Source organism: Barbatula barbatula, assembly GCF_947034865.1.
Source record: "Barbatula barbatula genome assembly, chromosome: 20".
Classification (NCBI taxonomy): Eukaryota; Metazoa; Chordata; class Actinopteri; order Cypriniformes; family Nemacheilidae; genus Barbatula; species Barbatula barbatula.
In genome coordinates this window covers 16687425-16711562 of record NC_136783.1, presented here as the reverse complement: position 1 = coordinate 16711562, position 24138 = coordinate 16687425, and the positions used below count along the sequence as shown (strand labels likewise).

Here is a 24138-nt window from a genome sequence, read left to right as displayed (position 1 = left end):
GTTGTTTGTTTATTGATAATGCAGGACAACCACTGAGTAGTGCATTAAAATATTCAAATCTTGAGGTCGTAAATGCATGAATGAATTTTTCTGCATCAGCAACACACAGAATATTTCGCAGTTTGGCAACATTTCTAAGGTGGAAGAAAAATGTTTTTGTGACATTTCTGATCTGATTTCCTAATAACAGGTTGCTGTCTAATATAACGGCTAGGTCTTTAACTGTATTTATTAACCTTCAATTTGCAGGGTATAATCAGAAATATTCTATTTACGTGTCTTTAGTCCATAAGTAATATTTCTGTTTATTGGAATTTAAAGACAGGAAATTACTTGTCATCCAATGTTTTGGATACACTCTGTTAATTTGGATTGCTGAAAGGAATAATCTGGTCTTGATGAGATATATACGGTAGCTGAGTATCATCTACATAACAGTGGAAGCTAATAATGTTGCCAAGGGGGCAGCATGTATATGGAGAAAAGCAAAGGTCCTTAAATTGATCCCTGAGGTAATCCAGAATTATCTCGCGTTAGATTCGACAATTACCCATTTAAATGGACAAACTGATATCTGTCAGGCAAGTAAGATCTGCCTGTCCCTGAATACCGGTATAATTGTGTAGGCGATCTAAAAGTAGGTCTACAGCATGGGTCTTCAACCTGGGGTCCGCAGCCCCTAGGGTGTCCTCAGTGGAACTGCAAGAGGTCCGCTAATTACAGTTCTCACAGCAAACTTTTTTGTTCAAAATGTAAAGCATGGTTAAAGAAATATTACAACCAACGTTCTCTTTAGGCTGCACACGTGCGCGGCCGCACAGACTCACTGAAGCTCCAAAAAACCAAAATCCGAAGCTAAAATAGCGGTGTGTTCTGCAATACACAGAGAAGCGGATAAAAAAAAAAGAATTAGGCTACACTTAATAAAACGGCATGCTTTTACAACAGAATGCATAAAATATGCACTGATTTCATTCGCATCCAGAGTCAACCTCTAACTCCACTAGAATAGTCTTTGTGCCATTAACCAGGGTCAGTCATCTCATTGAAGCCTTAGTAAAAAAAATATGTTCAAGTCAAGTAAATTGTCCATGCTGAAAATCCCTTAAAATAATCAATCTATATTATTAATAGAAATAATACACAGAAAAGTATATACAGTATGTGCAAGTGCAACAACAGCATGCATAATAGTGCTAATGTAATTTCTTAACATAATATTGCTGTGACAATAAGAGTTGTTCATATTTAATTAGCGCTGTTTACACATTTAGTATAAGGGGGTCCATGCTCCCTTCATCTCTCATCTAAGAGGTCCTTGCCCCAAAAAACGTTGGCCCCCTGGTATACAGTATTGATCACAGAACTAAGGTTAAGCAAGACTAAGATGGAGATGTTGCCTTTATCTAATGCTATAAGCAGGTCGTTTGTAATTTTAAGTACCGCCGTTTCGATACTATGATGGGGTCTAAAGTCTGACTTAAATTTTTCGTGCATGTCATTATTTGGTAAGATAAAGCACAACTGAGTGGACACTACTTTTTCTAGTATTTTAGACGGGCAAGGGAGATTTCAAATCAGTCTATAGCTTCCCAATTCATGTGGCTCTAAGTTTGGTTTCTTGATTAGAGGTACAAGGACAGCCAGCTTAAAGGGTCTTGGGACTTGACGTGTTGATAATGTTATGACTGTGCTTAACTGCAACAGGTAGCAACTCTTTTAATAATTTGGTTGGTATAGATTCTAATTAATTATTAGATAATCATAAAAGATTAATTTCAAGCATTACTTTCAATAAGATTTCAATCTTTAAAATGGCATTATTCAGTCAATAATTAAGACATTCCTGTTATATTTTCAAAGAATATTCTGTAGGATGTTTTTAATTATAAAACAGTAAAATGACATCTGCTGGGTTTTCACAAGCAGGGTCGCATTTTGTAATGACAAACGTTCTAATTAGGAAATTATTTAAGGATAGAAGTACTACATATGGCATAGAAAGGCTAATTTAGTTAGTAGCTTTGTTTTTTGTTTAGGATGAGAGCATTTTAATTGTTACACTACATTTGCAGATTGTTAGTTGTCAGTAGTTTTTTTATTTACAAATATTATTTATCAGACTTCTATTAAGAGGGAATTTCGCTAAAGCCACAGAGCCTACAATACATACATACTGTGGATATCAAAATATTAAATAAATGGCCTGATAAAAGATTATATATTTTATACAGTATACATCTGGGCTAAATTATTAAAGAGTTTATTTATTTAAAAATACATATTGTCCTCCGTTTGGAAGAAAATATAAAGACCCGACCTTTGGTCTTTATACTTTGACTGAATGGTTCTTTGTGGAAACCAAAAATGTTTCTTGTATAGTAGTGGTTCTCAAACTTTCCAGATCAAGTACCACCTTTAATAAAATTAGTTGTTCCAAGTACCAGCTAATGACCGCCATAGAAAATCATATGAATAAACACTTAAATGAATAGAGTTGTGAATCTTTATCTTTACACCACATGCTCCAATAAAAAAATGTTTTTTACATGTTGTTCAAGTTAGTCAGCAGTGATAGTGGACACAAAACACTTCTTTTGTGCACTGTAAATAGGGCTCTGTAAATTACTTTTATGTGGGATTTTTCAACTTTGTGGGGTCTTGCAAAAAGACTACAAACTTGTATTGAAGACAAACAATGTGGAAAGAATATTTAACACAGAAGATTAAAAAAATATATGTGTGGGGTCACGTCTCTTCAAGAACAACTAGTGGCACGCATACCACAGTTTGAGAAACACTGTTCTACTGCATCTCTGTAAAGTACCTTTTAAGCACCTTTATTTTTAAGAGTGTAGCAGAAATTTATGGATAAATTAAACCCTCCAATTCACAGAAGCAACATGTCCAGAGCCAAGGATAACTACAGAAGCTCGCTGCACTTTCTAAACTATGTATCTGAAAAAACACAGACTGTTTACAACTACAGTCAATAACAGATAAAGCAAAAAAAATCTCATAGAAAATACAGATCGATAAAATCAATACAAGTGAGAGGAAGAACAAGACATTGAGAGGGAGGTGAGAGGAAAAATGATAATGCCTGCATACAATGTTGACTGTCCTCTGGTCTTATGTCCCCTTTACTCACAACACACTTGCTTTCTTTTCTCAAGATGATAGATAAGCAACAGGGCCATTTAAGATTTTACTGATGGGCTAGCAACCCTGATGCAGACTTTGCATGTCATAGAGAGAAAGCGGAGGATGCTGGGATAGATGCGGATAGGGCGCACAGCGGAAAGGCATCCATTACCACCGTTGGCCCTGTCACCTCTGCTGGCATGCTCATGTATCCAAACCCGTACTTGCCGTGACTAATGACTGCGTCTCTGCCCACGTTATCCGCACTCTCCCTTCCTACCCAGCAGTGGCTGCTCCTGTCACTCAATCCTGCGCTCGAAGAAGCTGCTGAACCGCTAACAACACCCCCACAAGTAGGGGGTGCACCTACAGGGACCTCTATACGATAGCACTCTGACAATGGAGGATTGTGGAAATTTTACAATGACACTTGAGGGGAACTAGGACGAATGGTTGGCTGATTTTTAGTTCAGTTTGTAATTGAAGTGCAACTGATGTTAACTTCAACAGCAGCAACAGAACTATTTGAAAATCTAAACAAAGAAACAATTCAAAAGTCTCTAAAGTATCAGAAACTTGAGAAAGTAAAGAAATTAAAAGTACCACAGCAGAAAACATAAGATTGACCATGTAGACATAACTTTACAGTACGTAGATTTAACAGCTTTACAATCTGGTTCATGTCTATCAATGTTAAATGCATCTCATCAAATCCAAATATGGCTGTGATGAATAAGTACCAATTAGTTGTTAGCCGATATGTTTACTCCGAACAGACAGAGAAGAACTGGCCCTGCTGTTTAGTCTGGTTTTTCCCACGTTTTTTCCACTACTTGCACTTAACTACTGTGTTTTCTGAAGTCAAGAGTCAACACAGCCATCTACCAGGACATTTTAGAGCACTTCATGCTTCCTTCTGCTGACAAGCTTTATGGAGATGCTGATTTCATTTTCCAGCTGGACTTGGCACCTGCCCACACTGCCAAAGGTACCAAAAGCTGGTTCAATGACCATGTTGTTACAGTGCAGCAAACTCGCCTGACCTGAACCCCATAGAAAACCTATGGGGTATTGTCAAGAGGAAGACGAGACACCAGACCCAACAAGGCAGATGACCTGAAGGCCGCTATCAAAGCAACCTGGGCTTCCGTTACACATGAGCAGTGCCACAGATTGATTGCCTCCACACCGCATCGATGCAGTAATTCATGCAAAAGGAGACCCAACCAACTATTGAGTGCACAGAAATGAACATACTTTTCAGAAGCCTGACATTTCTGTTTAAAATATAATTTTGTATTGATCTTATATAATAATTAAATTTTCTGAGACACAGAATTTGGGGATTTCATTATCTGTGAGCCATAATCATCAAGTCATTAAGGCTTGAAATATTTATATTTTTATGTGCACTGAATCTATATAATGTACGAGTTTCACCCTTTGAAATATTGACATTTTCACGATACTTTTTTTTCTGAAGTACCTGTACTTCAGTCTCATACAGTGATCTAGCATGTATCTCACCAATTTATTACAATTTATACAATTAGCTTCGACAAAATATTCACACTGTGTATACAGATTAGAACTGGCCCATCTAACAGAGCACCTTGTGGATTTTTTTGTTCCTCCTCACTGCTGCCTTTAATTTGTTTACTGGGTGCTTATGGATAAAAATTGTACATTTTTATAGTTTCTTAAAATACCAAAATGTTTTCTGTAAAGCTACTTTGAAACAATACACATTGGGAAAACTGTCATATTAGTACACTTACATACAACAAAGCATTCAATTTAGGCCCAAGTGAAAAGTCACTGAACCAAATTCAAATATTTTCTTTGTATTTGTCATTCATAATAGTATTTCATCTTTTTGTGTAAATGTTTTAATGTTGACCCCTTCCTTTTATCTAATATGATAAAATGTGGTTGCTGTTGTTGTTTTCTTATTGCTCATGTCAGAACAGGTTTAAAATGTCATAAACACATTTTATGTTTTCTGTCCACAAAGCAAGATTCGAAAAATAAATGATTGATTCAGTATAGTGTGGAAGAACTAGACTGATCTGCATGAAGCGCAGACCTGAGGCCGGCTGAACACCTTTAGGCAAAAACACTCATCACCCAAACCCATCGATAATTTTTTACACAGGGGTATCGAGATTTCAAAACGGAAACTGTTGCAATAAGGGTGGAAACAAAACTCTTTTTAAATATTATTTGATTAGAATGATTTGAATAGATAAACATGTTAATTAGAGTGGGGAATCCCAATAATTTTGTCCATTTATATTATTATTACAATCTTACCATCATTTTCTCAAAGAGAGCCAGGATTTCCTTCTCGGATGTGATCCTTGAAGAGAGCTCCTGAAATTCAGAGGGGGTAGACCAGTCACCAGAAGAAGAGTGCTTGGCCATATGGGACAGGTGTGGACGTTCCTTTTTACTGCCAGGAATCCGGATACTGGAAAACCTGTCCAACTGAAAAAAAAATTTTTTTTAGATAGGGTTAGGTAAGATGACTTATCATAACACAGTTTTTTATTTTTTTTTATTTTACAACTGCATTGTTACTGCTTAGTGATTCTGAAAACCAGAAAAAAGCATGTTAGTCAACAGCAAATCACCAAACATGTAACGAGCTGATGTTTCCGTTCTTTACTTTCACCTCCTTTCTTATTCAAAGAGCCAAGTTTAAGTTCAGTTTCTAGATGTATCTGTTAAATTCAGACAGCCTAACAAACAGAGCGTCTGAGCATCCGCAGAGACACAGTAACCCAGCATCGATATGTATCGAGGTGGTGGGCTTGCATCACACAGATAATGATTTCCTAATTGGATTAGATTTGTCAGGGAGCTGTTTGTTCTCCCCCGGCCTGTGGGCGCAACAGGGAGATGGGCGATTTAGATGTTAGATCTAGCTGAAAAGGTAGGTGGTTTATTTTCAGGGGCCTTGCCCCTCTCATTCGGGGGTGGGTAAATTAGCAGCAGTTATTTTTGAAAATATTTTTCACAGCCACCACCCGGTGTGCATTATCGGAGTGAGAAACAGAGCAACACACTGAGATAATCAGCAACGACACTGATGTAAAATTAATTAAACACAAGCAGTGGATCCGAGAGTAGGTAGCATCTACAGAGTGTGAAGCCAGTGCGCAGAGCGAATGTGTGGTGTCTGATACCGTATGACACCATCATCTGTCTAATTTGGTTTGCTGTTGCCCTAAAGCGCCTCTTCGCTACATTGAGTGATGGCACTGATCAGTTTAATCACAGAGATTCATTCCCGGCGGAGGGAAGAAGCAGTTTGCTATTCCACACTCGTTACCGGTGAATAGATAAATAAATATGTGCATCCAGCACCTCGATAACAACAACAGACATCATACCGCAGCCAAGGCGAGCTGATCGAGATGATGAAGTGCTTTTCAGGGCTGTTTAGGTGTTTATGAGTCTGCAGCTTCAGTCCAATCTCTCTCTCCCTCTCTCGCTCTCCTTTTTCACCAATAGACACTTTGATGTTATACTAATGGCTCCATTCCCCATCATTTCTCTTCTGATCACTTTAGCATGCCCTACTCCAGTAATTCAACCTCTCAGCACCAAAACACATTTCCACTATGACCAAGCATCAGCCCTCACCTAGAAAAGACCACCCCCATTATCTAAGGACATGATTTACCCATAGAAAACATTTGCGAACCCCTTCGACTGCTTCATATACACTCCCTCTGCTGTCCCTCAGCAAAATGCCATCTTGTTTGTCAGAGACTGACGCATACCTGTGTATTCACTTTCTCATCCTTTTGGTTTTACATCGTTCACCCAGTGTTTCCCATTCATTAATTAGACTATGGGGGCCCACCATCGTCTAATTGGAGCCGCCATAGTTTCAAAACGAACATAACATTTTTTATATGTTACCTCTCATAACAACATATCACTGTGTTGTCTGTTTACCATATTTTTTTATTTGTCGCGGCCACACTATCCAACACTGGTAGCTATGAATATATTTTTCATGATTCCAATTTAAATTTGTATTTTATGATTTAAAACAGCTTAATTCGTTGTAGAGTTGCGAGTACTCAGCGCCTCTCTCCTCTCTCTAACACATTTGGCGGTGTATTCAATATGTGTTCCTCCGTGTACATGCCTTTCCGCTTAACCGTCAAAAGTCACAGATGCTATTGACAGAGAAGACAGCTGATCCGAGTTTATTTGACTTAATGAAAGGTTAGCAGAATTTCCCGCACACCCCTTCTATGTGCTTGGAGTGTGCGTATGTTCTGTTCTATGGTTCGTAGTTGTTACTCTGTGTAACAGCAACAGTGTATTCTCCCATATTTCTCCAATTCTCTCTATTCAATTGTCTCCACTAGAAGCAATATTCAATAAAACTATCACTCGCATTTAAAATAAAAAAGCCCTCATAACACAACAAAACATTGATATGAAGAGAACAGCCGTAAAGTCTGTGCTGCATGAGACAAACAAGTAATATGGCAAAAATATGGCCACCTCATATATCCGCTCTTCAATGACGATGTATGGTGATTTTGTCAGACAATGTCACGTTTATAAATCAGGATTTTAGCAGCAGTAAAATCAACAGCTGGTTGGATTAAACAAGAGGTGTTGTGGGTCGTGTTCAGTCAATATTTTATACTTCTTTTAGGTCTGACAACAGAACAGATAATATGTGAAAAAGCATTCAGTTGTGTTAAATTACAATAAAATGCGATAGATCAGAGAGTAGAAGCGAAACAACACTAGACCACTAGACCAAACGCACATGACAGAGTCACAAATGTGTTCATTACTGTGAGACGTCACCAGCGCCAGTCTCTCAAAATCCTGTGGGAAACACTGTTTTCACCTATTGATATTTCTTCTCAATCAATATTTATATTTCTGAGCTGCATACTATGCTTTTTGTGGTAAAGACCAATATTTAGTCATATGTTATTTTCTAATGTAGAAATTACTTAATCTCAATTCCAAGCAAAAACTTGATTGATAGCTCTTAACTGATTTATATATTTCAGACAGCACCTGACTTTGGTGTGTCTGTGTGACAGAGGGAATGTCCCAATGGTGTCTACCTCATCAGAGTCCTAATTACTCTGTTCCTGGGTCTTAACTTTACTCTGGGCTGTCCGGATCAATACCAAACCCAACAAAAACAAAACACATTTTGATGCCAGTCAATAATGCAAAAAAACTAAACACATTTTAAGGCTACAAGAGAGATCTTAAAGTAGGAGAGAGATGGAAAAAGAGTAAAGTACCCTAGACATAGAGGATTAAAGAAGAGAAGATTAAAATGTATTGAAGATTAATAGAGCGTTAAGAAGGAGTGAGGAAAGTGAAAAGGATAATATGAGAGCGACGTGAGGATGGGGATGATTGCAGTGCTAAATGGCAATGTTTGTTGCCATTTAACATGAGGGTGAAAACAGCCGCTGAGTTCCATCGATAAGGTTGTCCATGTGCTGTTTAAATTAACTGACTTCTCCACTCCATGACCCGAAGTCCCCCATCCAAAATAATTCATTGCTTTCACTGCTGCAGGAGGAAGCAGGTCCAGCTGCAAATACTTGATATCACCAAAATGTTTACTACAATTCTGCCAGGTACATGAAATTCTAAGATGGTTCAGAATTCAGAGCAACACCATTTGGGTCGTTTTACTTTTCACACGAAACAAGGAAATAAACAAATGGTTCATCATCATAAAGGACACATAATCTGAAACTTCAACATGTTATTGTATCTAATGGGTGTTAAATAAATTGTGATTACTGCTCATTCTAAGAACTTGAATTAATTTTCCAAATATGGAATATGAAATATCTGTGCAGATTTTAAAATCCTTACATGTTCCTAGGGTTCATCTCGGACAGGTCTAATGCTATACTGTCCCACTTACTATAGGAACCATCAAAACAAGCTTAAAGAATAGCATTAGCGTTAGTAAAGTGTTAGACAGGCACTGACTGAATCCCTAGTCTTAAAACAAGCACTGAAAAAACTAAAATGCTACAAGTGCTGAAAAAAACAAAAAGAAAAGTGCTGATGAACAAATAAGTAAAGTACAATTAACATGGTAGTAGATAAGTAAATTTAATTGAGCCAGAGCAAACAAGAAATTGCTTTGAATGCGGTGATGTGGTTAAGAGACTCAAAAGATTTAGGTATTAGGTATAGTATGGTTAATAATGTGAGGATTTAAAACTTAAGATGTAAGCCTGCTGTTAGTCAAAACGTTGTATAAGAAAGAATGAATGTCCAGTGGAACAAGTGAGAAAAGCCTGATGTAAAAATGGAGTCTTACCACATCATCAGTAAGTGTTCTGATGTTTAAGTGCTATGAACAGTGGGAGAAAAAAGAGAGAAACGTGATTAGAATAATTTCACAGTGGCATTGAGGATGACATTGCAGTCTAAGTGCAGGGAGAAATGACATGGCTAAAACAAAGCTTTTGATTTAAGAAGCCAGTAAAACTTGCTAGCCTACATCTAGAATCTGGATGAACTAGGAATTACGATGAACTGTTACGAATTAACAGTAATTTTCTAACAGTTTAGGACTGCATTTTACAAAAACACACATTTTGACAATACACCTCGGTCTTTGATAAGCAAATTTGACCATGTTTAGAGCTGGTAACCCTGACTGTCTAACTTGCTACTGTAACCAGGGCACATCACAGTGAATAAATAAAAACTATTTCTAACCTCTCTAAAGCAAATTTCAAAAGGTAGTCTTGAGCAAAGAACACAAATTTCAGTGTAGCATGTAACAATAGAGGCCCGATGATTAGTTCATATAATCTGAGATTACACAGCTAACAGTAACATTTCCAAAGTCTCAAGATGTTCTGCCAAATGTGCATTTTATGAAGTCTACTTTAGTAAAGTTAAGCAAAGAAGGAGGTATACATCTCTTTTCTCAGATCAAATTTGTTGATTAGTTCAAATAAAGAAATGTGTTCATAAATATATACAAAGAAATAATTGGAAATCCAGTCACAGAGGCAAAAATTGTAAATACTTCTTATTTAATAATATTACACTCCCACCCCTTGAGAATTGCTGAGGGATCTGAGCCCATAAGTATCCGCACATTAAATCCAATTCAAAGCAAGAATGACAAAAATTTGACTTGGAAATTGGAACAGAGAATGTAATTGCAGCAAGTGCAATTGGTAACTGCTCTCTTCCGTTACAAGACCACCCTTGTATAAAGTCATTTGTGTAAAAGACAAAAATTTCACAGACGACTGTAAATTAGAAATATTCCTCTGTGACATATGAATGTGCTAATCTGCAATTGGAAAGTCTGCATGTTGGATAAATTACAAAATTAGACCCATCTGCTGCTTTGGAACATGGTTGAGTGGTGAAAAATACTGGTTCAGATGTGCTAAAGAAATACATGTTTTGCTACTGGAGTACAATACTTGAATAACATACAAAAAAAATTAAAGCAGACGTAACACGCAGTTTCTGCAAATCTCATATTGGTCTTGAGTACCTATAGAGTAGTACTGCATAATTTGTATCTTCGATGAGTCTTTATTTTGATCACATTAATAAAAGCCAGATACAGCCCTGAACATGTGCAGGTGGTGGGACCACAGCACGAGCACACAATACCTCCAGAGGTCGAGTTACTTTTTTTATTGTCTGTCATTTTTACAGACAGGCTCGTAAATAATCCATCTTAATCTACTATTACCCGTCACTATGGTGCAAAGTGGCGTTACGTGCTAATTAGCATGTCCGTGACGTAATCACGTTGCACTTGCGTTTACTGCACTTGCGATTAAAATGTAGTTTTTAGCATTTTATTTTAATGTTTTGATTGTATTTTATTTGTTGTACTTCTTGTCATATGAGGTTTGCTTTTGATTGTTTTGTTGTACAGCACTTTGGCGCAACTTTGTTGTTTATAAATAATATAAATTTGACTTGACTTTTGCACATACGTGCCGATTGCCAAAAAAACACAGACATATGACTCAGTTTCACTCAACTCGTGCGGTTCATGACCGCCATCTTTTAGTGCTGGGACCGCTCCATTCATCAGTTTCAAACAATCTCCAAATCCAGCGTTATATCCACCGTTTATAATGTTAAATTAGACAACACATCCTCCATGTTGAATAAAGTAGTGAATGAACGATATGCTCCCTGTTGTAAGATTCACCAGTTGTAAAAAGAAAAGTGCCATCTAGTGGATAGTAGTAGCAACAACATTCATGTTAATGAATGTTCAGTGCTCGTGGAAATTTGAAGAATAAATTGATTCATAGCTTTTGAGAATCAATATTGGATCAACGGCATTAAAAAAACGATCAATCGATTTTCTGATTTTTTTGCCCAGTCCTTATATGCAACATTGTAAAGAAGTAGAATTTATGAAACATCGTTGCACATTCCCTTTAAAAAACTGCACATTTAGACCATATATTTTGCCAGTCCTCCAATTAGAAAAGAGGGGGAAAGAATTGGGTTATTCATAGGGATGTACCGATATGATACTCTGGATCGGATTTGGCTCCGATCCATACCTTTTTGAATGGATCGGGTATCGATCATGCGCGAGTCAGCACAACCGATCCAAATCCGATACCAAATTACCAGCAATTGTTGAACGGGGAGCTGTATTTAAGTAAATAGAAAACGTTCGTTTATTTTGAGAAAAATGCATTTACTTAAAAATAATAATTAAATACTTTGAAATTTATTTTGCGTAATGGTCCGACAGGCGAGTTTAGTGGGGAGACCTTTCAGGGCCCAACTTTATGCCTATATGGAAATTTCAGCGCGTTGAAGATGTCGCAGATGTGGAAATATTTCACGCTTGAAACAACAGAAAGCAGCACAGCTGCCAGTGTGTAAGTACTGTTGCGCGTTACAACACGACACATTTAATCAAACATCTTCAGAAGCATCACGGAAAAGATCATGAAGAGTTTGTACAACGGAAACGCAAAAAGGACGAATTAAAGCACCAAACCTTGCAGGAATTATTTCAAAGGCAAGAAAAACTTCACAAAGACGACAAAAAAATCTGTAAAAATCACAGAAAAAGTTGTGGAATTTATTGTACTAGATAATCAGCCTCTCTCTGTTGTGGAAAATGTAGGCTTCCGTCGCCTGAACCGCGTTAGTTTACCATCGCGTAAATACATTTCTGAAACAGCTTTGCCTGAGTTATTCTATAGTGTCGTCGCATGTTGCGGATCAGTTAAAAGATGTCAAATCTTTGAGCTTCACTGCTAATATTTGGAGCTCCGACGTGTGTCCCATGTCCCTTTTGAGTTTAACCGCGCATGGGATGGATTCTGGTTACGCATTGCAGAGTGCTGTGCTACATGCTAAAGAGTTGCGAGGATCACACAGAAGCAGCGTGATTTCAGCTTCAATCAAAGAAATGCTGGATGGTTGGAAAATACAGATTGTCATTTGGATGACTCCATAGCTTGATTAAATGCAATTTATTTCAATTATAAGTTTAGCACAGTGTTCTTAATAAAGATGTCCGTCATACTGTGTATATTATTTATCTTCGTTTTGATGTATTTCATGAATATGCAAAGCTTGACTTTAAGCAGATAAATTTAATGACTGTGTGAGTTACAGACATTCTAAACCTTAAAAGGTCAACAATAACTGATATCGGATTTGGATCGGTATCGGCCGATATTTGAAAGTTCAGTATCGGAATCGGATCGGCAGAGAAAAACTGGTATCGGTGCATCCCTAGTTATTCACTAGCACGTACGTAACGCAAGCAGTTCGACACCATCACAGATGGCAGGCATTATAATAAGTTAAATTCCAAACCAACATTTTCACAACCTTTACATGCACTATTAATTCCGATGTGATACACATAATAGTCAAAAAGACACAGAGTGCAGTTATTGACGGTTTGGCCAGGCAGCACAGCCATCAGTCTTGCTTCATTAACTAAGTCAAAACAAATGTACATGCTCCGCTGTAAACATGAAGCGCTGGTGATCAATCAGAAAGTCTGTGCATGGGAAATGACCTTCATTTCAGAAATGCAGATCTCCAAAAATTCAATTATTGAAGCACTTTTTTTTATTAACACAATCAAAATCAAAGAACTCCAGAATGTGCTTAAAATGGTCACTCTCGGTTGTCAGGTGTCTATGCAAAAACCACTGCGTGCACTCAATGGGCCTCATTCATGAAACATTCGTAAATATATGGGTAGATTGAGTAATTTGCGTGTAAAACAGACTGAAAACTGTCCTGCGGATTCACAAATACTTCATAAACATCAGATTTGATAGTCAAACATTTAAAACTTAAAAAAAATCATGAATCCGAACATTTACATAAAACGATTTACACAAAAAATCGTTCTGCTCATGTTTCATGAATGAGGCCCAATGACTGTAATTTGAAGCAGCAGTTGCGGCATTACACCACAATGAAGAGCTGTTTCGTTATCAGCACGAGGCGCTGAAGAAGAGTTAATTTCCTCCTAAATAGCTATATTAGGAGCGGTTTTACATGTTTTTATCAGCTGTTCAGGTGAATATTGTTTCTGTTGAATCCAAGTACATTTAATTTCTTGAAAAGTTTCCTTAAATTAACATGGCGTACATCACGGTAATGTTTTGGGCTGAATTTGGGAACAAATAAAATGGATTTCATAGGGCCCTACACTCTTGTCATGGCTGTTTTTAAATGTGGAGAAAGAAAATTCTGTAATTTGAAACACTCCAAACATGCAATTTAAGAGAACCATATGTCATCCTTAATTTACCTGAGACAGTAAATACTGTACACCTTACACTACTTGTCTGTAATTATATTTTCGTTGTAATTATATAAATTACTTAAACTCCGAAACTGATAAACATTTACTCTGTCTTAAACCCTAAATATATCCATCAACTATTCTGAAATGTGTTGTTTATATTTATGTCAAACTAAATCTGAAACTTAAATATGTGTCACTTTCTGCAGAGCATGAAACACATTTATATCCAGTTTCTTTTTCAAAAGAGTTCATACAAGTATGTTAAAATCTGCTTAAATCTCTGTTTGTTGGGATTACATTTACATCTAGTCATTTAGCTACATTTCGTCATTTTATCCAAATCGACTTACAAGGAGTTCAGAGAGCAATAAGCAATATGTCATACAAAGAGTAATAGTAATTTTCCTAATTTTCCTATTTTACATCCGTATTTATGTTCTATTTGTTTTATGTACCTGTATTGTTGAGAATATATATATTTTAAGTTAATTTAATTCAGTAATGCAAAGATGTTACTGCTATTTAATTTTATAACATTTTATTTTAATTTCAAAACTTTGTGCAATTCTAGTTCTTGTTGCTAGTTTGAACTGTACATCTCAGATGAGAAATACAAAATTCAGCATTTTTAGTTATCTATGTGTGTATTTTTCTTTACTTGATATCAACCAAGTTGACTCATTATACCCAGTTTATCGTATCGCAATCGCAATGTGACATTTTCCTCAAATTGTGCAGCCCTAGTTAATATAATTACAAAATATAATTCCTATAATAAAGCTAGATCAGAATGACGACTCTGATTGAAAATAAAATCTTCTCCATACATGGCTGAGAGAAATAAACAGGTTAAAGGGTCCCCATGTGAAGCACTTGAGATCATAAGTTTCACATTTCAGATATTAATTAACTTCACACAATAAAGATTCTCAGAGCCACCGGGGCGTGTCTCAACTACCGCCGTTTCGTTATCCAACTCCCCACCGTCATTTTCACAGCCTTTAGCCATCTCACCATCTGCAAACTCATATTCAGATATAATATTTCCATTATACAGATTCATACGCGGTAAGAAATATCATGTTGTTCAAGCAGTTACACGCATTCCATTCATTGCATCATGGCAATTCAGTTTACATGAAACCCGCTTGCTACTGTTGGAAGTTTTTGAAGATATTAAAGCAGTTCTGTATTTGATAGCTGGGCAAACAGCTTGATAGTAGCACTAATCATTTACAGCAAGTGTGACACGACCAGAAGAGACAAACTCCTATTGATTGACACGGCTACGGAAGAGAGAAAGTCATTGTTTTATACATGGAAAAGAACACCTCTTAGATAAAGGGTAATCTATTCTGACCAGAGACCAGAAAAACCCAAACAAAAACAGTCTGTGTACAGGGAAGGACAAGCAGTAGGAGATCCTCATTACAGCAGAGCAGAACTGCAAGGATTGAGTTCAGGTCTACTAATGAGATCAACACACCCAAGCACCGTAAGCTAGAGGCCTGCTCAACCTCAGCCAAGGATGGTGGGCTGACCACCTACAGTAAACACGAAGACTAGAAGAAAGTTTATAGTCAAGTTATGAAATTCAAACTGTGCATACTTGCAACTATAAAATAATGCAAGTATATTTGAATCAGGTTTCATATAACAATGTAAAAATAAACCCTTACAAACTCCATGTTTTAGTACTAGTATAATACTCGCAAGTTTGACAGAATGCAATTTAGTTTTATTTTTTAAGTGAATAAAAAAGCCTGCATATTCCCTTTGAAGTGTGAGTAACCTTTCAGCTGAAAAAAAAACTGAATTGTGTTAGCTAGAGGCATAAAAAAAACATAAGACAGGAAACACTATGAGGGACTTCACATATTAAAGAAAGGCAGGTGACTAGTTTTGGGTCAAGAACACAGACTCAATAATCAACATCTTTAACTAAAATCTTCATAGTAGCCACACAAACTTATTTCACGTTTAGCTATAATGGCTAGGTTCATTAGGAATTTATTCATACATAATTGTTACAATAACAAAATCTTTTTTTCATATGTAACAACATTGAAAGATAAAAGCTATTACAAAGTGGAAAAACAAAGAGTATGTCATTAAAGAATTAGGTGTGCCGGAAACAGATGCAGTATAATATCATACGTTACTCGCTGCTGAGTGCGTGCGCCTGTGTTACTCGCTGATGTGTGCGCGCGCCTGTGTTACTCGCTGATGTGTTCGCGCGCCTGTGTTACTCGCTGATGTGTGCGCGCGCCTGTGTTACTCGCTGATGTGTGCGCGCGCCTGTTTTACTCGCTGATGTGTGCGCGCGCCTGTGTTACTCTCTGCTGTGTGCGCGCGCCTGTGTTACTCGCTGACGTGTGCGCGCGCCTGTGTTACTCGCTGACGTGTGCGCGCGCCTGTGTTACTCGCTGACGTGTGCGCGCGCCTGTGTTACTCGCTGACGTGTGCGCGCGCCTGTGTTACTCGCTGACGTGTGCGCGCGCCTGTGTTACTCGCTGACGTGTGCGCGCGCCTGTGTTACTCGCTGACGTGTGCGCGCGCCTGTGTTACTCACTGACGTGTGCGCGCGCCTGTGTTACTCACTGACGTGTGCGCGCGCCTGTGTTACTCACTGACGTGTGCGCGCGCCTGTGTTACTCACTGACGTGTGCGCGCGCCTGTGTTACTCACTGACGTGTGCGCGCGCCTGTGTTACTCACTGACGTGTGCGCGCGCCTGTGTTACTCACTGACGTGTGCGCGCGCCTGTGTTACTCACTGACGTGTGCGCGCGCCTGTGTTACTCACTGACGTGTGCGCGCGCCTGTGCTACTCACTGACGTGTGCGCGCGCCTGTGCTACTCACTGACGTGTGCGTGTGCGCCTGTGTTACTCACTGACGTGTGCGTGTGCGCCTGTGTTACTCACTGACGTGTGCGTGTGCGCCTGTGTTACTCACTGACGTGTGCGTGTGCGCCTGTGTTCCTCACTGACGTGTGCGTGTGCGCCTGTGTTACTCACTGACGTGTGCGCCTGTGTTACTCACTGACGTGTGCGTGTGCGCCTGTGTTCCTCACTGACGTGTGCGTGCGCGCCTGTGTTACTCCCTGCCGTGTGTGTGCGCCTGTGTTACTCCCTGCTGTATGGAACACCCAATTGAAGGATTATAAATGGTTCTGCACCTACTCACGCTTTTTACTCCCTCATTGCACCTGTCTAATTAAAAGGACTTATTGCTATAATTAACAATGTTACCCTGTTTCGCCTGCTTTTATTATTAATAACCATGTTTATTGGGTCACTGCAATCGGTCATCCATCAAAACAGCCTTCAATGAAAGGTCATCTCAGTCAATGTTAGCTGTGAGTACTGTACATTGCTTTCCAAAGAATTCAAAGTCAAAATCAAGTCAACTGAAATGATTATCAACCTGCTTTGTACCTGCTTTGAACAAAAATGGTACTGACAAGGTTTTGGGATCAAGATCACGGAGATAAATGTAAGAAATAAAAGTTGCTAGGAAACACTGTCTCCTAACCCAGCCAGGCTCAGCGTGATGAGGTGAATAAAACTAGTAGACTAAGAAGCTATGTATGACTGACATTTGATTCTTAATTTGATTCAGTTTTTTAACAAATTTAAAAACCCACAGAACACAAAAATTAACACACTAAAAAACTGAGAAAATATTTTCCACTTTTATGTGCATATACCCATCAAACTAAATCCAAAAAAAGAGAAAATCATAAAAAAATATACAACATAACTCCCTTTCCATCGTGTCAGTCTGTCACAACTAATAAAGGAAGAAAAGCTGCAGCACAAAGGCCAGCCAAGACAAGCAGGTACAGTACTGGACATCAAATGAAACCGTGACTAGATGGGTAATGACGAAAAAGGTAGCAGGGGGTCTGACAACACAAAGGTCAAGCTAAACCTTTAACTACGGATGCATGAATGCAGATTCTTCCATCGACACTTTGCCAGGAGAGGCTATTAAAATCAATCCACAAGCACCTCAGCAGAGGTGAGAGACGCTAATCGTGTCAATTGCAGTCCATTAGGCTCAATCACACCCACCTGCCAGTGATTGTCTTAACCTTGGCCGTCAAGACCGAGGCAGTGCAGCAATTGGGCTCAGTGCACAGATGCCATTGACAGCTGTCAGACTACCACCCCAGTCTATGCACATAACAGAGGAAGAGTGAGGCAAATACAATTATGTGCAGTACGTGTGAATCTGAAATAGATCGTTTAGATATGCTGTAATATAAACTGGACTCCAAATCCAATAAAATTATGTACAAGGTGTAGTTTCCTGTGTCCTTGTGTAACAAAAATGTTGAAAAACGTATGTTTCAATCACGTATGCAGAAACAGCCATAGTAGTTCAAACATACTATGAAAGTATTCTAATATCGCTACATAAACCAGCACTACCTTTCCGATTAAAATTGAATTCAATTTACAAATTCAATCACAATTACCTTACAAAGTACCAAACTAAGTTACAGTGAAGTAATTGATTGACGGTTAAATATTGTGCATACAACAGCATCCATAGGAGCCAATGGCTCCTTCATTTTTTTTGTCTGGAGCCCTGTCTATTTTGTTTGGAGAACATGCATGAGAATGTCTGCTGATCTGTCATGCTTTATTTGCATCTATCCTTTCCTCATTTTGAGGGTGGATCTCTGGCTGGCCCTATTCCAATCTCCAGGTTTGTGTCCAAAGGGCGATGTGGTCTGTCAGGAGAAAGAGGGGAATTGACTGGGCTGACAGCTGGTCTCCACGGATACAGCTGGGGTCGGGATAAAGAGCCAAAGGCAAGTTCAGAGCTGCATAGCAATCAGCACACCAGGGGACTGTCACGCAGGGCCAAGAGGTCAGGTACAAGGGAGAAAGACACCATCCTGAAACCATATCACACTTCAGGTCTCATCCCCAAACAGCGGAGACATCAAGATGGTAATATCTTATTCGTTCTCGGTCATGCCACTTAGATGCATTTTGTAACAAATTACATAACATGAGTGCTGTCAACCAGCCCAACTTGAAGCCCTAGCCAAAGATCTTCACAACGACAATGCAACTGATGAACCCATCACCATCACCACCTCCATCAACATATATATTTTAGCAGGTGGAGGTTGAATCCACTACACATGTGCTGATGCTTTGGTGCACTGTTTCCATGGTTACAAGAAACAATCTCTTTCAGTGTATGAGTGTGTGTGTGTGCCAGAGAAAGTGTTTCATCATGCCAGTCATGAACGCTCATGCGGTAGCTGCTAGAGTCTGCACTCTCTCTTTCTCCGTTCAATACAGACACTCCTACTGCAGTGGCTTAGAGTGTTCTCAGACACTGAGCATTGTCACCGCTACAGAATATCACTGTCTGGATCTACAGGGGAGATTTTTCCTTCAAATATTAATGGACTTTTCTTTCCTACAGAGTTGTCTAAAAATGCATTTAAACTATATTTGCAATAAATAGATGTTTGTGTTCATTGTAAAAAAATGGTACTGTGTTTGCCTAAAGGGTCAGTATTGTCTGGAGTATAAAGTTGCCAGTCCACATAACCAACATTTATTACTTTAAAAAAGGCTTACTTCAGAAAACAAACATTTGTCAAAGTAAGATCCCTCTCAGTCTGTGACAGATTTAAACAAAGTCAGAAACATCTTGCAGCTCTTAGTCATCCATACAATCTTGTACTACTGTTGCTCTGAATACAATCAAAATCTGTCTCCTTGTGAAAATAACAAAAGGCCTAGAAAAATATTGTCAGACAGGATAAGACAGAGCAAAACCATGGTTGACTCATAGTGCCTTTTGATGCCACACAGTGCTTTCCAAAATTGTGTGTTGAAAGAAGTATTAAAACGTTTTTTTGCAGAGGGTAAGGAAAGGCATATATCCTACATTTCACTCTGCACTTGGAAGAGACAACTTCCTGCTGGCTTCGACGACAGCTTAGTTTTCAGTGAGCTTTTCATCACACCAGGATATAAATGCAGCCACTAAAGGTAACAAGCTATCGCAACATAGAAACCTTCAGGTGTAGAATGTTTGACACCTGAGTGACATAAACTGAATAAGTAAATCACCTTTCAATACGAATTAACACAAAAATACAGAGACAAAATAGGGAGAAAGATTAAGGAAATTGGCTATAATTGCACTGGCCTTGATAGTTACACTTATTTTCTCTGGCAGTTGTTGTTTTTTGCGTTTAAGAGATTCCAAACTATTTCATTTAGGGTTCAAAAGCTAACTGCGCCATTACCAGTAGCAGAACATGCTGTGAATTTTTTTAGAAAAATCACTGGCAGCTTCTATAATTGCTTTTTTCACATCCGTTCTATTCTATATGCCCAAAGCTGCCATTTGGCCTTCCAATGAGGAGAGCAGCACCATACTCTCACCTCTGCTATGATAAATGCAGCCCCCTCAACCTAGAGCACCCTATACAGTCTCGTACGCATACGTTTGAGTTTTTCTTTCCTGCTTCTTTTCCTGTTACTAATTTTAGATAGACCCTTATGCCAGGATGTCTTGCCAACAGTAGCAACAGTCAAAAGCATTCCAAACAGACTGTGACATTCAGACAGGGTTCCAATTTTACAAATCTCAATCAGCAAGTTATGCAGTTGCACAGTGATGTCTTGCCTGCCCATCACTGTGGAAACATTTCACGTTAAGCTGCTCACAGACTCCTTCACTCCTAGTGAAGGGAGGAAGAGAGAAGGCAGGAGGCTGTCAAAACAGCATAAAAATAAAAGCTAGTAAAATCCATCAAGTGGTTTTGGTTCTGCATGCATATATAACACAAACAATAAAAGATGAGTTTATATTTCTTATACTACCTCCCTTTCACCCTCAAGTCTCCTCATTCAATTTGTTCCACCTAGTTCTTCTTGCGTATCCGCAATATAGACAAATCATAATTGGTGGTAATGAGAGCAGTTTGGTTGACCCTCACCATGTTATGTTCCCTTGTTGGTGCAGCATTGTGAGCTGTATTGAGATCCATCTCGCTCCCATTTGCATGGTCTCTTTCTCTGTCTTTCTCCCTTCTTGGAGACAGATGGGGAAGCTGAACATTTAGGCTAAGACAATGTTTTCAGAAGGGTAGTCCAGAATGTCACCCAACACATTTGAACACCTGTTCTGGCAACTAAACATACCCATCTAAATTGAGCAGTGAATGACTCAACCAAAACAACTTGCATAGGGTTTAGTGGAATTTCTTCACTAACAGGGCAATGAGGGCATACAGTTTTACAATAATTTTACTCTCTGCACTTAGTCCTAACATGCTAAACACAAACAGTTACAAATGTATACAGATCACTTGCATGAATCCAGATATAATATCAATCCCGTCAATATCTTATGCTGACATATTAAGCTTGATGTTGTGATAATAATATTATCTCACTTTGGCTTTACAGAGCCCCTAGGTTTTAACAGAATGAACAAACATCATCTCCTATTACCTTACTCAACATTTCAGCATAATTAACAAAATCGTTGTATAAACATTGAATGAACTTAAGTACAACATATGTAACTTTCCATATTTCACCCATTAACGACACACCCAAAGCAGTTAAATCATTTCTGTGTAATTATGGGCAAATCTGCAGCTGGACTTGAAGAAACAAAACAGAAATATCCCCTCTTCTACTTGCCCAAACTCAATAAACAAATATATATATATATATAACTGTTATATTAAAACAGATAGAGAACCATAAATGAGCTGGATATGAAAACACACGAAAAAGTGCGGTTTAAATGATTAGTAGTATGTGTCTCAATGCTGTCATTTTGTGGTTTTATTGTGCCACCTACTGGCAAATGACCATATTTGACTAGACCAAATTATCCAATTTGAGGTTGAAATATAAACAAAAATTATATTTCTAATATCTTAACCACATATTTAGAGTCTGTATTTAGAGTCAATGCTAAGATGATAATCGTTTTGCCAAAACAGTCATTGGTTTAATTATTTCCTAAAACAACCAGATTGTAGATACATAACGTATGCAAAGTAATTAGTAAAAATATTTTTCTAAAATATTCACTCACCAAATGACTGTATAAAAGGGCATTTAAGTCAATCAACTGCAGTATTTCCTCTCGCAATCAGTATAAAATGTTGGAAAAAAAATGGCATCATGTACCAGAAACCGGTATAAATCTGGAAAATACCATCGTATAAGTGTATGGTCATACCTCCCAGAACTAAGCTATGACTTGTAGTCTATAAGCATAGCACACAATGGTGTGTTGGTGGAAAATAAATCTCAGGACTGTTAGACAAATACCAAAAATCCAGAACTTTCCAAACATGTGACCCCACTTTACACCATTGTGTTTGTGCCTTCTTTAGCAGCCATTCTCCTTTGTAAAAGAATAGACAAACTCGGACTCTGAGTTTTTCGAGTTATGAGCAAATAATATAGAGATGTAAGATTAGCTATAATGACATTTGATCCTGACTTTAGCCAAGCAAAGTACTCTAACCAGGGACCTGTTGCATAAACTGCTTAGACTGGTCTTAGAAGTTTGTCATCTAATTAAAAGGTAGACTGGTCTAATTGAAATCTGAAAATACTGATAAGTCCTAACTAACTGCTAGTCAGTGAAACCAGTTGTTAAGATTCAGTCTTAATTTAGCAGCTAAATTTATGCAAAACAATACTGACAATCCTTAAAGCCTCTTGAAAACATTTAGCAACCTAGAAACATTGTGGAGAGAAAAGTCTAATTCAAATGCGATTTACACATTTTGTGTACTTATTAACAGTGACCCATTTTCAATACTTAAAACACATGAAGATATGCCAGACTCAGTTATGACATAGTGTCATTTACACACTCTGGACGTTCAGGAATAAGACTCTTTCTACACTAAAGACTGGATTATTCTGCCTTAACCCTGAGCTAATTTTATCCTTTGATTTAGCACTGACAGTCAACAACTAAATTCATGACACTGAATAAGGGGCTCAGCCCATATTTGGGCGTGTTCTATCTGTTTTGTATGTTTATTTGACACCAATTAAGTTTACATTTACGTTACATTTATTCATTTAGCAGACGCTTTTATCCAAAGCGATTTACAAAGAGTTCAGGGAGCAATAAGCGATATGTCATACAAAGAGCAATAGTACAATAGGTGCTAATACAAAGTTACTAAATTACAGTAACAGTTTAATTCTATTTAGTTTACATAACTAGACATTTGTGATCCAAACAACCATGCCTAACTATTTGACATAAACAGAATAATTCAGACACAAAACAACAACCCTTAACTTTGATTTGGTTGACCTTTACACACCATACTATGCATGCACCTTATTGACATTTAACGTTAAGAATGTTGTGGTGTTTAAATGACATCTTTCTAGTGATAAAGACTCTAATCTGGTTGGACGTCGATGATATAAAAACAACACGCATTACAATTCCAAACACGTTTTGAATGTGAATGGAAAATACTTACAAACTTTGTCTTTTTGTCTCCGTCATCCCCACTTGAACTACCGTGCGAAGAAATTCCAGTCCCAAATCCCTTTTTCCGATGCATTTTTCCATTACTGGAGCAGTCATGTCGCGATTGGTTGTAATTCTCCATGTCTCGTTGAAGCTATAAACGTATTTCTACAAAGGTTACGGGGTTTAAGGGATCATGCTACATCTGAGGTAAAAAACCGTTCTATCGACCGTCAAGAGCGGGAAGCGCGAGCTCGGATTAAGTTGACGTTTGCGAGCGATGATACACGAGACACGTTCGCCTGTAACTAGCTGTTATTAGGCGACTAGCGACGTTAATCCAATTTCGAGCTTTTAAGATCTCGCTAACACCGCTATCGGTTCTGTTTACGTTTCTACACAATACTCAACAAAGTCGCAACAGAGAGATGCAATGTTTCAAATGTTGAACGTTTGTTCAGATAGTCTAACGAATAAAATATCTTCACTTTTACAGCGAAGGAATGTCAGCGACGCCTTTACCGGTAATCCAAAACTCCCGCTTCAGACGCAGCACAAAACAGCCAATGAAATGCGTTGGATTGAGAATCCCTTGACGTCAGAGTCCGTTCCACTGTAGTCGCTTCCGTGCGTTATCACGTGATTAACATCAACGCTTGCAATTGGCT

The 24138-nt window shown here is 38.2% G+C and overlaps 1 protein-coding gene across 1 annotated transcript in view; it reads right to left on the bottom strand.

Moving 5' to 3' along the window:
• Window positions 1-24024, bottom strand: part of diaph3 (diaphanous-related formin 3) — a 214110-nt gene extending 190086 nt beyond the window's left edge. The window contains exons 1-3 of the mRNA XM_079482660.1: window positions 23481-24024; window positions 9488-9520; window positions 5458-5631 (exon numbers count right to left, since the gene is read on the bottom strand). Coding sequence (XP_079338786.1) covers window positions 5458-5631; window positions 9488-9520; window positions 23481-23612 — 339 coding nt within the window. The 5' untranslated portion in view covers window positions 23613-24024. The remainder of the gene's footprint in view (window positions 1-5457; window positions 5632-9487; window positions 9521-23480) is intronic.
• Window positions 24025-24138: the final 114 nt, after the last annotated feature.